General features: G+C 36.2%; 1 protein-coding gene and 1 non-coding gene across 3 annotated transcripts in view; one reads left to right on the forward strand and one right to left on the reverse strand.

The window, feature by feature from the left end:
• The window catches only part of LOC121651241 (calcitonin gene-related peptide type 1 receptor-like), a 31,337-nt gene extending 17,544 nt beyond the window's left edge, over nt 1-13,793 (forward strand). Inside the window, exons 5-14 of one of the 2 annotated variants that reach the window (XM_042003257.1) lie at nt 2,920-3,027; nt 3,210-3,322; nt 4,404-4,495; nt 4,626-4,752; nt 4,848-5,001; nt 6,527-6,587; nt 8,157-8,223; nt 8,800-9,018; nt 9,315-9,356; nt 10,088-13,793. In XM_042003257.1, the coding sequence (XP_041859191.1) occupies nt 2,920-3,027; nt 3,210-3,322; nt 4,404-4,495; nt 4,626-4,752; nt 4,848-5,001; nt 6,527-6,587; nt 8,157-8,223; nt 8,800-9,018; nt 9,315-9,356; nt 10,088-10,390 (1,286 nt within the window). In that variant the 3' untranslated portion in view covers nt 10,391-13,793. Of the gene's footprint in view, nt 1-2,919; nt 3,028-3,209; nt 3,323-4,403; nt 4,496-4,622; nt 4,753-4,847; nt 5,002-6,526; nt 6,588-8,156; nt 8,224-8,799; nt 9,019-9,314; nt 9,357-10,087 lie in introns of both variants that reach the window. The other variant, XM_042003256.1, reaches the window with a different exon arrangement.
• A 371-nt stretch (nt 13,794-14,164) lies between these two features.
• On the reverse strand, nt 14,165-14,236 carry trnaq-uug. Its single transcript has one exon. It is a non-coding gene; the product is annotated as a tRNA-Gln (tRNA).
• Between the last annotated feature and the right edge of the window lie 797 nt (nt 14,237-15,033).

Below are 15,033 nucleotides of genomic sequence, written 5' to 3' on the forward strand. Positions count from 1 at the left end.
TTGATCTGTACCGCCTGCCTGACGGTAACAGATCAAACATGTAGTGACCGGGATAAAAGGAGTCCTGGATAATTTTGCCAGCCTTCCGGAGGCTGTGAGGAGAGGGCAACCCATGATCTTTTGAGCCTGTTTCTGACCCTTTGCAGTGACGTTCTCTGAGCCACCGTGCAGCTAGTGTACTACACACACATGCAGTACACTAAGATGCTCACCATAATTCACCTGTAGAAGGATACCAGCAGCCTTTGGTTGATGTTACTCTTCCTGAGCATCCTCAGGAAGTGCAGACTCTACTAGGCCTTCTTAAGTAGCTCAGAGGTGTTCACAGTCCAGGTCAGGTCCTCCTCACTATGGACTCCCAAAAAGCGGAAGTTCTCCATCCTCTCCACACAGTCCCTGCTAATGAACGGTGGTGAAATGTCTGGTTTTTTCCTCATAAACTCTATGATAAGCTTCTTGGTCTTTGATGTGTTAATAAGCAGATTGTTCTCTCTGCACCACCCAGTCAGCTGCTCCACCTCAGTCCTGTAGGTGGATTCAGCCGCCCCAGAGATGAGCCCCACAGCTGTGGTGTCATCAGCGATGATGGTGTTACTGTGGTGTGCAGAGGTACAGTCAGATGTGTAGAGGGTATAAAGTAAAGGGCTTAGCACGCAGCCCTGAGGGGAGCCGGTGCTGATGCTGATGGCTGCAGATGTATGGTCTCCCACTCTAACCCTCTGACTGTGGTCTGACAGGAAGCTGTTGATCCACATGCAGGTGGAATGTGGAAGTCCCAGGCCCCAAAATTTACCCACTAGTTTGTGAGGGAGGATGGTGTTGAACGCTGGGTTGTAATCCACAAAGAGCATCCGTGTGTGGTTCCACCGCTGCTCCAGGTGGGACAGTGACGCATGTAGCGCTATGGCTACAGCATCATCCGTCGATCTGTTCGCCCTGTAGGCAAACTGGTGAGGGTCGACACATTTAGGGAGTAGTGAGGTGATATTACCCCGTACCAGCTTCTCAAAGCATTTTATTACCACTGGAGAGAGAGCTATTGCCCGGTAGTCATTGTTGGTTTATTCTTAGGGTTTTCTTGGCAAGTGTTTGTCTCCATAACTTAAGAATGCAGGCAGGGAGAAAATACTGCTATGTCTTTTTATTTATATAGAAATATAACCATCCATCCATCATCTATACCCACTTCAAACCTACCCCAGTTGCTACTAGGCGAGAGGCAGGGTACACCTTGGACAGGTTACCAGTCCATCACAGTGCAGAAATATATCCTCTCTATTATAATTGGATTTTAAAAGCTGCCCATCATCATGAAGATTCACAAGAAGATGTGCGGTATTGCATTATATGGGAAACTACTGTTTGGCAGGATTAGGTTTTACACTTTACTTGGCTATCTCTTTACTTATACCTCTCCACTTGCATTGTAAAAATTAAAGTTTAGTGATGTGCATCCAGCTGCAAAAACCAAGAGTTCTGGTGTTGTGTGAATCTAAATTAAGAGAGTAACTCAAAGCAGAATCTTAAATTGAACAAAGTTAGGATAGCTGTGAAGGTCTACAACTTATGTTAAGTTCAAAATATCTGAAAAAGTTTATGTTCACGAGCTCCCTCAACTTAATTGTGTGAATAAATCTGAATTGTTGTCTCAAGTTTGTCCATATTGATATTTGATTTCCACTTTTAATGTATGTAGGTAGGTTGACAAAACACTTTTTTTTTAGTTTACTAAAAAAAATGCTTTACAGCTGGTTGAATTACTTTTCTCAACTACCCATTCTTTAGTTGGGAAGTCTGTATTCCATCAATCCATTTTTATACCTGTTTAGTCCGGTGTAGGGACACAGGGGACGGGACAAACGAGCAGTTTACACCCCTGACAGGTTGTCAGTTAATGGCAGAGCCAGCACACAGAGACAACAGCCAGCCAACTCAACAGATTAAATAATGCAAATACCCTTAAAAATCATATTATTTGTTATAAACAATTAAACATTTCCATTGCAACATAATTGCCGGTTATTTCAAAGCCACAATTGTTTATTACAGCTAAAAAAAAACTGTTCTTTAGCACTTAAACCCTGGCTGAGCAGTGGGTACAGGTTCATGAACAACTCATGAATTGCCTTGAAAGTGTACTTCAAGGCCTTTGGATAGTCCAGGTTTAATTGTTTGTCAGCCCTGTAATGAACTGGCAACCTGTCCAGGGTGAACCTGCCTCTCACCTAGTAGCTGCTGGAATAGCTGCCCCCTCATGACACTGTATTGGAGTAAGTGAGTATAGAAAATGGATGATTGGAATACAAACTTCCCAGCTTAAGGAAAAGTAGTTAAAATACTTTAAAAAGTAATTCAATCAGCTGTAAAGCATTTTTTAGTAAACTCAGCAAATTAAAAAAATTTGTGTTGTGTCAGCCTACCTACATTAAGAGTGTTTATCAAAATCGAAATATTAATATGAACAAACGTTCGTTGAGGCAACTTGTTAACATTGGATACCTCAACTTTTTCAGATATTTTCAACTTAACATTATTATTTAGCCTTACTTGTTAAGATTTAGGATTTTCCACTTTGAGTTACCCTCTTACACCTTAGCTGAGTTTACCCAAATAGCTTTGCAGTAGTTTTTTATGCGCTGTAGTTTTTTTAAGTTCTTTCAACTTTTATTTTTACAGTGCAGGTGGAGGGCTAGAATTAAACATAACTTTTTTAACAGTGTGTTTGAGTATATACAGAGGTACTTTGACCATGCAGCATTTGGGTCACTCTTTTAAAAAGCCAAGAGGGGCGCTTGAGCAAGGAGTTCTCATAATTAACTCTTTGTTTCTTTGTGTTATTGTTTTCTACAGGCATAGTTACAGAGACACATCCCCAAATGCCCTATAGTGTCAATGACATGTCTCTGCTGTCATCTGTAGGCTCTTACTGTAACCGTACGTGGGATGGCTGGATGTGTTGGGGGGATTCAGCTCCAGGGACTGCCATGCAGATGTGCCCCACTTACTTTCATGACTTTGATCCTGGTGGTGAGGCCTTAATACACACACACATGTATGCAGACAGATTTATTTAATCTTTCCTTTTGGTTTGTCTTGAGAGATGCTGTTTTTTAAGCATGCTATAAGTATATTATGAGTGCTGTTGGTGCTTCATTGCCAACTGCAACAAATCAAACTCCGGTTATGTAGTTTATGATCTCTTACTGCAGAAAAAGTCACCAAAGTGTGTAATCCTGATGGCCAGTGGTTCCACCACCCAGAAAGCAACAGAGTGTGGTCTAACTACACACAATGTCAGGTCCACACTAAAGACAAACTCAAGGTAAAACATCATACACTGAAACTGCTGTGTGCGGTTCATGTCTGTACTGGTTTTCAGTGTTTTTTTTTTTGGCTCTTTTGACAAAAATGTGAATAGTTACACTTAATAGAATCATATAGATAAAGACTCATAGCTTTCCCTCAAGTGAACCCAGCTTTTGTCACCATAAGTCTGTACATGAGAGCAGTTATTATTAAATACAACTTTTAGTTAATAGAAAATTTGATCCACATAGCACATTTTAAATGCAATGTTACAAATTACTTAACATAAAAACACAGGGAAGTCAATGGCAACACTGTTTTATTATCGCAGGTTTTTCACCAAAGTATTAGAAATGTTGTAAAAACAAAAAAAACAAAAAAAAAAAAAAACATCTGTTTTTTTCCAAAAGGAAGCTGAATCTGCTTCAGGAAACAACCCAATATTGATTAATGACAGATGTTGATATCTGACACTAAGAAGTTGCACATGCTTGGACAGCTAACATGCAAACTGCAGTCCTACTAAAGTATGTTTCATAACTGCCCATGAACACCAGAGACTGTAAAATACAAGTAACAAGAGGGTCCTTCTTGCTTTGCTTAAGTTAGAGTTCCTTGAAATCTACTGAATAAAAGGTTAGCATGGCCTACAGTTCACGTTTGCATGTATTTATTTACCTGTTCTGGAGATGTGCCTCTCTGTGAATGAGATTCCATAAAATACATTCCTCATAACATTAATTTCATTGTTTAAAATACTGCCCCTGATTTGATATTTTGCATTTTTATGCTTTTTTTTGTGGGTGACATTACTTGTTTTATGGTATAAGTTGGATTTAAATTGCCAGCTTAGGGGATTTTCTTCAATTATTTTAATTTCTTTGCCACTGAGGAAATACATTATGTCTAGGTTTCTCCCAAAAGGCTTTTATTTCCCTTTACAGATACTTCCTTTGCTTTCTGTATTGTGCTATATATACTGTATAGAGACTATGCAAACACACTGTTTTTTTACGCCAATTTGAATAATATTAAAATAGAAAGTCCCCAAAATGTATTGTACATATTTCTATTGATAATAATATGTTTCCCTGCAGTTTGCAATCAGTCTCTACTACTTGGCTGTGGTGGGTCATGGTCTTTCTATTGTTTCCTTAATCATAAGTCTGATCATCTTCTCCTACTTAAAGTAAGTAAAGTGAGAGCTCCCCCACATGCACAATTTTTCAGTCGTTATGTATAAAGCCAGGTTTTTAATAACTGTTGCACAATTATGCGACATAACTAAACAGTGTTTTCTTGTGCTTCTCTTCCAGCAGCCTAAGCTGCCAAAGAATTTCCCTCCACAAGAACATGTTTCTCTCCTTCATCTTGAACTCTATCATTACCATAATGTGGCTGTCAGTCACTGTGGCCAACAACGAAACCATAAGTGCTAGCAACCCTGTGAGTCGTTGATTTATTCTTCATTTTGTTACACTGATGAATTTTACCTTTATATGTTCTTTAACATAAAATCTGCTGGATTTCCCGGCAATTAGGTGAGCTGCAAAATCCTGGCCGTACTGACTCAGTACACATCTACTTCTAACTACTTCTGGATGCTGTGTGAGGGCATCTACCTTCACACGCTCATCATAGTGGCCGTCTTTGTTGGTGAACAGCAACTCTTTTGGTACTATATCCTGGGATGGGGTGAGCAAAGAATTTCAAACATTTTATTCATATACTTCTTTTGACTGTTTTAGTGCAAGCTGCGCTACTGTAATAGGAAGATGAATCCCCTTCATCTATAAATATGATTTAAAAGATCAAATATTGATTTCCTAATATTTCTTTACAAATGATTAATTACTATGACTCTATGTGTACATAGGAGCATTAGAAAGCTTCTACAATTTCTATGTATATTGTACAATATTTTAGTCTGGACTGCCTAGAACAGCATAAATGTTTCAATATTATCCAGCCCAGAGATGTAACCTTGACAGCTGGATGTACCTGTGCTTTGATAAGTGGGCTTTTCACACTCAGCTCTAACATAAAGGCTCAGTGGGAAGCTATTCAACCAGCTCTGATGTTTTACAGCTAGAATTGTTAAAGATTCACTAAGACTCTCATCTATCTATCTATCAATCTATCTATCAATCTATCTATCTATCTATCTATCTATCTATCTATCTATCTATCTATCTATCTATCTATCTATCTATCTATCTGTCTGTCTGTCTGTCTGTCTGTCTGTCTGTCTGTCTGTCTGTCTGTCTGTCTGTCTGTCTGTCTGTCTATCTATCTATCTATCTATCTATCTATCAGTCTGTCTGTCTGTCTGTCTGTCTGTCTGTCTGTCTGTCTGTCTGTCTGTCTGTCTGTCTGTCTGTCTATCTATCTATCTGTCTGTCTGTCTGTCTGTCTGTCTGTCTGTCTGTCTGTCTGTCTCTCTGTCTGTCTGTCTGTCTATCTATCTATCTATCTATCTATTTATTTATTTATTTATTTATCTGGAGTGAACTAGAAGAAAATCTGATAAAAATCCAGATGATCCTGCTTCCTACTTGCACTTGAATGCACCATGTATTTGTGAAAGTGGGATTGGAACCATGGAAGGAGTCTGAAAATCCCTCATGCCCTTGAAATTTTATATGCGCATAACTGGTTTTGTCCATGCATATCAGCTGATTTGTGCTTGCATATTTAAACACTGGTATGTGCAGGAACCTTTTATTTATTTATTTATTTTACTCAAAATGATCACATTTGTTAGGCTGAAGGTAAAAAAAATCTGTGTGTAAATATGAATGTTTTAACATTTTGTAACTTTTGCGTGTGTAAATTTATTTAGTAAAATTCTTTAATTGCTAGATATGTGTGTGAACATTTGAATACAAATTTGCAAGTGCCCACAGCTGCTCACAAATTTGTTTACACCCATTCTGAATCACTCATTCCACATGCACAATAATACTGAGTCAATTTTCTCTCCATGCACAGCACTTCTCCCTTAAATGCACACATGCATGCACACACACAGTCAGCAAATGTTAGTCTTTCTACAGCATTGAAGCTTCGAAGCACTGAATTGATTACGCTGCCGTTGTGTCAGTTATTAAGTGTTTTCAAGGCTTCTATGTCATCATCCCTAGTTTCTTGTTTGATGTCTCACATCCAGTTTCAGGTGTAAATGTGACACTTTTGTCTGTGTTTTTATCCCTGTCTGAAGGTTTCCCTATTGTTCCTGCCATCACATATGCTGTTGCGCGTGGGCTCTTTTATAACGACATGTAAGATGTAGCATGTTTACTGTTCTTTCGTAGTAGCGGTTAACATCAGAAGGCGGTATTAAAGCAGTCTACTTTAACACAGCTACACGTTGTCATTTCCCTGTTTCCTTGCTTTCAATAAATAATTATGAATAAAATTATATTTATTTTCTGGGAGTATACATTGTCTTAACTGGTGTTGGTAGCTGTTACAATGCCCTCAATTTAGAGAATCGGATGACAGAAAAACTAAAGCCTAACAGAACCATAAGTAGAACAAATTGATCTTTGTTTATTGCAGGTATATCCAAATGAAGTCCTCTGTTTTATCATTTTTTTTAGGCTAAGAAGATTTAAAAGATATCAATTTTTGTCTGTCAGATTAATTGATCTGAGCTTTGAGCACTAAGCATATTAATAACACTAAACATTACTTATCATCTGGTGTTTTAACGGAGGTCTTTTCATACCAGCTTACTCAGCCTACTCAGTCATCTCTCATCATAAAAATGCTTAATCCAATCCTGTTCCTTACATTAACTCACTCCAGCAAAATATCCATGTTTTTTTTCCTAAGATATGAATTGTTTAAGTTTGGCAGTCGGGCTCAACATATTCATTTTTGCAATTCTTACTAAGCCTCGCCAGTCACTCATTTTTCCATTAGATCAGTCTGATATTTGTAAAGAACGTAAAACAGAATGTTTTTTCAAGAAATCACAATTAAAAATACGTTTTTTTTTTTATCTAAATGGACAATCTTTGATTTTCAGAAATTTGTACTTCTTCTACTTCTACCTTGTCTGCAAACTAATGATGATAAACATTTTAACCTCCCAAAATCTGAGCTTTAGTTTGACTTGGGTTAGAGATTTCCTTTAAATTTAGGATGAATTAATAAATAGAATTTTCTGATTTATGATTATACATATTTTTATGATACAGGATGTAAATATATATATATATATATATATATATATATATATATATATATATATATATATATATATATATATATATATATATATATATATATATATGTGTGTGTGACAACACCAAATGTCAGTGTTAAAAGATGCCAACTACTTTAGTTTTATGGCATACACACCCAAATATGTCATGTCCTCGTATAAATAGGTGAAAGGTAATCAAGCCTTCTCTCATAAAATTATCATTATTATTATTTGATTACCATGAAGTGTCTTTTCTACAATTTATTCTCAGGATTTAGGGTTTTGTTGATATCTAGTGAGAGGCTGCATCACCTTTCAGAATTTGATATTTGATAAGAATACTTCGTAGCTGTATCTTAAATAAATGAACTTAAATAAGTGACTGACAGCTGCTCCCCTCAACTAAAACATGAACCAAGTACAGGCTGCACCTAATTGGACGACTGCTCTCTCCTGAGCAGTCTGTTCATGGATTTCCTGCTTGTTAAACATGAACATTTGTTTGAAAACCTAAAAAACCAGAAAACTGGTAACATGAAATGCAGGGGTTAGTTAAGCTGGTATAGAATGATCAATGAATGACCAATATTATTGCACATGGGAGGTCTTGTAATAACTTTTTCTTTTTTTCCTTCAGGTGTTGGATCAGCTCAAACACAAACCTTCTCTACATTACACAAGGGCCTATCCAAGCTGCACTGCTTGTGAGTGATTATTGAAAGTGTGTTTTGTATATAAAATTAGCTATGCTACTACCTATAACTCATAACTGTTAGTTAATCAGATTAAGTAATTTTGTATTTCAGCACGGAGCTTCTTGCTCAGTATCCACCTGTGTTATGATACAAATGGTATGAACAGTATTATTTAATAGATGCCATACGTGTACTGATATCATTCTAAAAAGTACAGGGATGTATTCCCTTTGTTACAAAGAACTTTTCATGTTATTTATCCCTAAAGTCCATAATGCACCCTCTGCTTAAAATAAACTGCTAAATCACCTAAATCTTAAAGATCTGATTTCACTAAACAAATTAAAGCTAATTGTAGACATATATTAGAAATAGATACTTCTGGTTATAAATGCTGTAATTGAACATCACACCCTCATTTGGAAGGTGATGGCGGATGATACAAGCTTTTGATAACTTATAATGTTTTATTTGCCCTTTTATTATATTATATTATTTTGTGTTTAGTGTTTGTGTCTGTTTAATTAATTTATTTCAATCTAATTTTAACTGCTCATCCTTCTGTCCATCCATCCATCTGTCCAGGTGAACCTTTTCTTTCTCCTGAATATCGTCCGAGTTTTGATCACCAAGTTGAAAAAGACTCACTGCGCCGAGTCTACAGCCTACATGAAGGCAGTGAGAGCTACCCTCATCCTAATCCCTCTGCTGGGAGTCCCGTTCATCCTTTGGCCATGGAGGCCAGAGGAACGTATCAGCCAGGCCATCTATGATTTCTTCATGAACATCTTCTCTAACTTCCAGGTTTATTCAAAAATAAGTTTCACATCTACGTTTAAACTCATTGTCGTGTCCAGCCTGTCTTATAGACTGAATCAAATCATGGATGGATTAATCATCTTAAATACAATGACAGTTAAAGACTTTTTCCTTTAAATTTCAATCATAAAATCTCAATAGCAAAACAAGAAAAAAAAACTGTCTTTAAGATTAATCAGAATATTTTGATTGAATTCATTTACAATCGTTAAATTATGGGTTAATCATACTGAAATCTGTTTTTGGATTGATATTTTATCTTTGGCCTCTTTTTTTTATAGGGACTCCTGGTGGCAATTATATTCTGTTTCTGCAACGCTGAGGTATGTTTAAAAAAAATAAAGAAAATGCAGTGTATAAGATATTTCACACTGTTAAACCCTCTAAATCTAACACATAAATCCTGATTGATAATCTGATTGATAATTGATCATTAAGGGACCCTTCCATGCTGTTAGAGTAGCCTTGGCATTTAAATGTAATCCCCCTAATGATGTAACTCTACCTGGATTGACTAAAGGCATAATTTTAATTTAATTTCAATTAAATTTACATTAATTGTGTTTTCCAATTTACAACAAATGCATCTCGAGGCACTTTACAGACATAATTAATTCAAGCCAATTCAGTGTAATCAAGTTAAAAGAAATCCACATTAGTCCATATAACTATGTTCATTCAAGCCAAATATAAACAATTGCAAATTTTAGGTTATATTGTCCTTCTATATAGTTTCTATATAAGTGTGATTTTCTCTTCCTCTAAACTTCCCATTATGTTATTTACATGTCAACAGCAAAGGAAAAGGAAATCCAGAAGCAAACCTTTAAGTCAACTCATGGCAGCTGAAGGTGTACCTAAATGTACCTTTGGTTTGAAGTGTAGTAAATGAGCTACTAGTTGGACCTTATGCAAATGTTTCATAATGATGTCATCACATCCAGGAAGAAAAGCCTGAACTTCAAGCATGATGTTCAAGGGATTAATGAAATTACTTCTGAACAAAGGTGAAATTTCAAAATAATTTTTAATTTTTCTCATTTTTGATGCACAGGCCCAAACAGCACTGCAGAGGAAGTGGGTTCAGTGGAAATCAGCCTGGGGCAAAACTGGCTGGGGAGAAGCACCGATCAGTAGCAACCCCTTTAACTACCACACCAACTCCTCCATTGTTGAAACCAGCCGTGCCACGGTCAGTTTAGAGCAACCTGCAGCGGGAACGTCTTTGGAGCAAAAGGAAAAAAGCTACCTCCTGGCCATGGTGAAACACAAAGCCAACGGGCAGGACAAGACCAGCAAGAAAAGCACCAATGGGCAGGTGGACATTCATAATATGATGGAGACCACTGGCATCTGAATGGATGCCGAGCAGAGTTGATGGGTGTGCTGCCAAACACACACGTTGCAAACATGACAGCCCCTAGTGACTGGGCCTTATATGTATATAAATAATATCTGAAGCACAATAAAGCACATGATGACACTCACACATATTTACAGACTGCATCTGTATTTGGACTTGGAAGAATGGATATAAAACTCACTTGTTATCATGTCATAATTTCCTCTTAAGTGTTCAAATTTCTTCTTAATATCTTTTTAAAATTTCTTCTTAAGATGTAATTAAGTCTACTTATGTATTTCAGTCATATATTTTTTTGTTTTGTTTTGATTGTCTTTTTAGTCACTTTATATATTTTCCTGCAGATTTAGAAAAAGAAAGGTGTCAATCCTAAACCTGGCATTTTGATACACACACATGTTTGTGCAGTCTGTTGCCTTGTGGAACCTCTGAATGCTTTATTCATGCACCACTCTGACCAATGAATGTCATAGGCCCCTAATGTGATTGCACATTTTCTGTTACAAGCTTTAAAGAAAGGGAAAACAAATCCTCATCAGGTGTTTAGAAAAAAAAAGTAGAGTTGTTTTTCAGACTATATTCAACACTTCAATGAGGAAAAAGATATATATATATATATATATATATATATATATATATATATATGGCTTTCTCCATGACATGACCAGAAATAGAGTCTATTGTTTGGAGGGTAAAATGACCAAATGGTCTTGAACATACCTGCTTAACCTTGTGGTGTTTTGCTCTAATTCATAATTTGAAGGCAAATACAGTAACTACATATTAGGTCAAAACTGTTAAGACTAAAATTTGGCACTATTATTATTCTATCTTTATTTTAAAGAAACAGTTTTTAGGTTTTAGTGACATCTACTAATTGCAAATTGCAGAAAACTGTTTTTGCTACCTTTAAATATGTTTCAAACATACATATTATTCTCTGATGAGGTCTAAGAACCACTTTCCAGCATTTCCTCATAAAGAAATAGTGGAAAATATGGTGAAAACATATGTACAGGAAACTGCAAAAATTGGATTCTCTTTTCCAACTGGATGATTTGCCTCCTGCTGGCTATTAAAGTGAATGCAGATTTAGGTCATCCCTGTCTTTTTACTATATAGAGTAGCCTACTCAGTTGGGGATTTGAGAGGACAGCAGCTGAGGCATTGCACCAAATAACCACCTAAAAAACAAATACCCACCTACACAAACACTAAATGCAGCTGTAAAAATGTTTAAATATCAATAAATTAATAATATGTTAAAATGAAATGAAATATTTCTAAACATAACAACTGCTGGTAAACAAATCTTTTTATTGTTATTGTAAACCCGTTCTTGTAGCGCACATGCAAATATAAAGCCAGCTACATCTTAACTCTCTCATGTTTATTTTAACAAAACAATTTAAGGTTTCTGTACTTTTGTTACCAATAATTGATCAAATTCTGCATCTCAGACAGAAAAAGAGAAACTACGTCATGAGTGAGAGCTTTATTTGCTGACAGAGCATTCTCCACTGGCAAGAAAATGAGTTGCTAACATTTGGTGCTAGCTTGTATTAGCATGCTTTGTTAGCTGCTGACACACACTAATGCATGATGGTTTATTTTTACTAATATGGTGTACAGATTCCATACAGCACTTTTAGTTTACCGTGTGAAATGGGGTGCACATTATTGAAGATACAAACAAATCTTCAAAATGGCTGACTATGCAAAGTGAACTCGTGAACAAATGGAAATGAGAATTCAGTCTGAGGCTACATTGTCTTGTGTCCTCCATTCTCTCCCCCCTGATAATAGTTCTTTTTTTGCCATTTTTGAAGGACTTCTAATAAAAAAGGAGGCTTCTTCTTAAGAATCTGTGCATCTTCACTTGTAGAGAGCTTGTTTTGTTGCTGGTTGAAAATGCTCAGAAGAAACCTTTTTTTTTGTTTCTTTGTTTTGGTTTTTCCACCTTTGCATCTCCTCCTCATATCACTCTCTCGCTTCCTTGTTGGAAACACGAGGAAGTGATTTGTTAATGTAATGAAGCACACCACATGGTCTATGCTTATCCATAGACTGTGTGGTGTGTATTTCTCTGTAAAAATGGATCCGTCTCTTTCAGGCACATGCAAAGGAAAATTTTCGATAGTGACATTTAATTTCTTTTGTACGTATTTCTCTTTGTCTTGTTGTAAAATAAGATTTTTTTAACTATTTTTAAATGAGCTCATTAATCTAAAGCCTATAATTTAGATCAAACTGGGAGCATATTTACAGTAAAATAACAGAGTTTGGTCACAAAAATCATCAGTTTGATTTGGTCAAGATAGCAAGAAAACATACCTGATTTGATATTGAATAAACTACGATGAAAGCGGTTTATGTTTTGTCATACAAAGATAATGTTGAGTGAAACAAAACAATGGCGATCAGAATACAATTCTCGGATTTTCCATCCTTAAGAAACAATTACAGAAAAACATGTACATGAATGAATGTGCAATTCATTTCAAATTGGATCTCATTCAAACTGTTTTTAAAATGGTGTTCAGCTTTAAAATTCAGGAAACTAAATAAGTAGAGACTGCAGGGATTTTAACATTAATAATAAAGCTCATGTACAACATACTCAGAAGCACTATGGCCTATGGAATAGTATATATGTATACACATATATATAGATATATGTATGTATAGATATAATATTTCAGACTTGTGTATCTTGTGTATGAAAAAAATAGATGCACAGGTCTGTTTTGTCTGGTTTAAAGTATAGTCTTAGACAAATCAAGATTGTGCAAGGTTTTTTTAATAAAATGTTGGAAAATATTTTTTTCAATAAATCCATTTCACAAAGGAGACAATGTAAATATAAAAACAATTTATTTGTTACAGTTGCCCTGTGGCTTTTCACTGTTTTTGTTGCTGTGGCTATTTTGTTGAGGTTTGTGTAATTGTTTCAAAATGTTTTTTGTCCACATGCAAAAATATGATTTACTGCCACTTTACAGAGATATGATTTAATACTCCTTCAATTTCACATATAACACTGTATTTACGTTGGCAGGCTGCAGTACAAGGACTTTTGTCTCCACTTGAATACCAAGAAGATATTTTTAAAGCAAGGAGGTTGCAGAGTTTGTTGTATTTTCAAAATAGCACATATAAAATACAAATGTTCACAGTGCACTGATCTATGGTTGTGTTAGTAAGAAAACTTTGTGAAAGAAAAGTATTTCATTAGTTAACTTTGGCCAAAACTGTGCGGTAAAGAAACAGATTTCATGGTCATATTTGTGAAAAGATTTGAGACACATTCCAATAAACCATTCAAAGAAATGCTCAAATGAGGTTTTTGATGGTTGTATTTTAACATTACCAATAATGCGTGGAAATAAAGTTCAAACAAAATCTGGATTGTTTTGTGTTATTTTCTGATGACAACACTCCAAAAGGCTCCAGTCACTGCTTCCTCAGATTAAATAGAAAGTGGTCTATTTCAGAGGAGCTGAAATCAGACTTCTTTCAGGATTCCCACAGTATTAACCATACTGGCATAACTAAAAAGATTAAATACTTAAACCTGAATGCATGATGTGAGAAAAAAAAAGTTTTGTGGGCAATGCTAAAAACCTGAACCAACAGCTCTAAAATATGAATAATGCGGGCCCCTATTTCACAGTTGTTTAACCATAGGTTTGTTACGTAGAGTCCATGTGTTTAGCCTAATGAGGACCACAATCGCACTCCTCTTTAATCTCAGAGTGAAAAAGGATGAGGTCCCACCGAGATTTGAACTCGGATCGCTGGATTCAAAGTCCAGAGTGCTAACCATTACACCATGGGACCGGATGGTACCGCCTTACTTTCTCAACACCCGTTATCGTGAAACCTCGGGGAGTGACGGTATGTTCTGTAATGTTAATTGCACGCATAAAAATATCGCGAACCTTCTTATGTTCCTTAACAGAGCCTAACTGGAACAATGGCACTGTGTCCTTGGTGGTAAAGTCGAATGAAGTTAGCTGTTGTGGCTGGGGATAGTTTGGCTAAGATGCTAACATACCACTGTCGCTGCATACATTTTCAGTCGAATGAATTGAAGCGTCTCGAACTTTTGTCCCATTTAAACACTAGCCTGATGATTAAGGAACTAACTATAAAGATTAGTGAGTTCACTACCAGCCGAAAGCACAGACCAGCCCGATGACATATCTTGACAACCGGGTGTGTTGGTCGTAGACTTGTGTAACTGGACTACAAAAAGGAAAGGGGGCATGTGTGTAGGCAACAAACAAGAATGGGGTCCATATTGAAAATATACTTGCACAACAACAACAACAAATGATTAGATTAGAACTGCTATTTTGGCATACATTAATAGATAACGCTTGTTATTAATCATGTCCGATTTATGCTAGTTTTGACGCATTGCTTAACTTGTAGTTACACCAAATGCCACCTGGGGGCAGCAGAGACCGCATTTTCGTGAATTAAAAGGGCGCGTTAAATCTCTCTCTCTGTCTCTTTTCCCTATATATTACCAGGAAGAAGCATAAAGGCAACAATTGCATGAAAGAGGATAATGTCAAATGTTCTGTACATAAAAACACCATACAGAGTTTATATAGTTTTTATGTATTGGC

Source organism: Melanotaenia boesemani, chromosome 13, assembly GCF_017639745.1.
Source record: "Melanotaenia boesemani isolate fMelBoe1 chromosome 13, fMelBoe1.pri, whole genome shotgun sequence".
NCBI lineage: Eukaryota > Metazoa > Chordata > Actinopteri > Atheriniformes > Melanotaeniidae > Melanotaenia > Melanotaenia boesemani.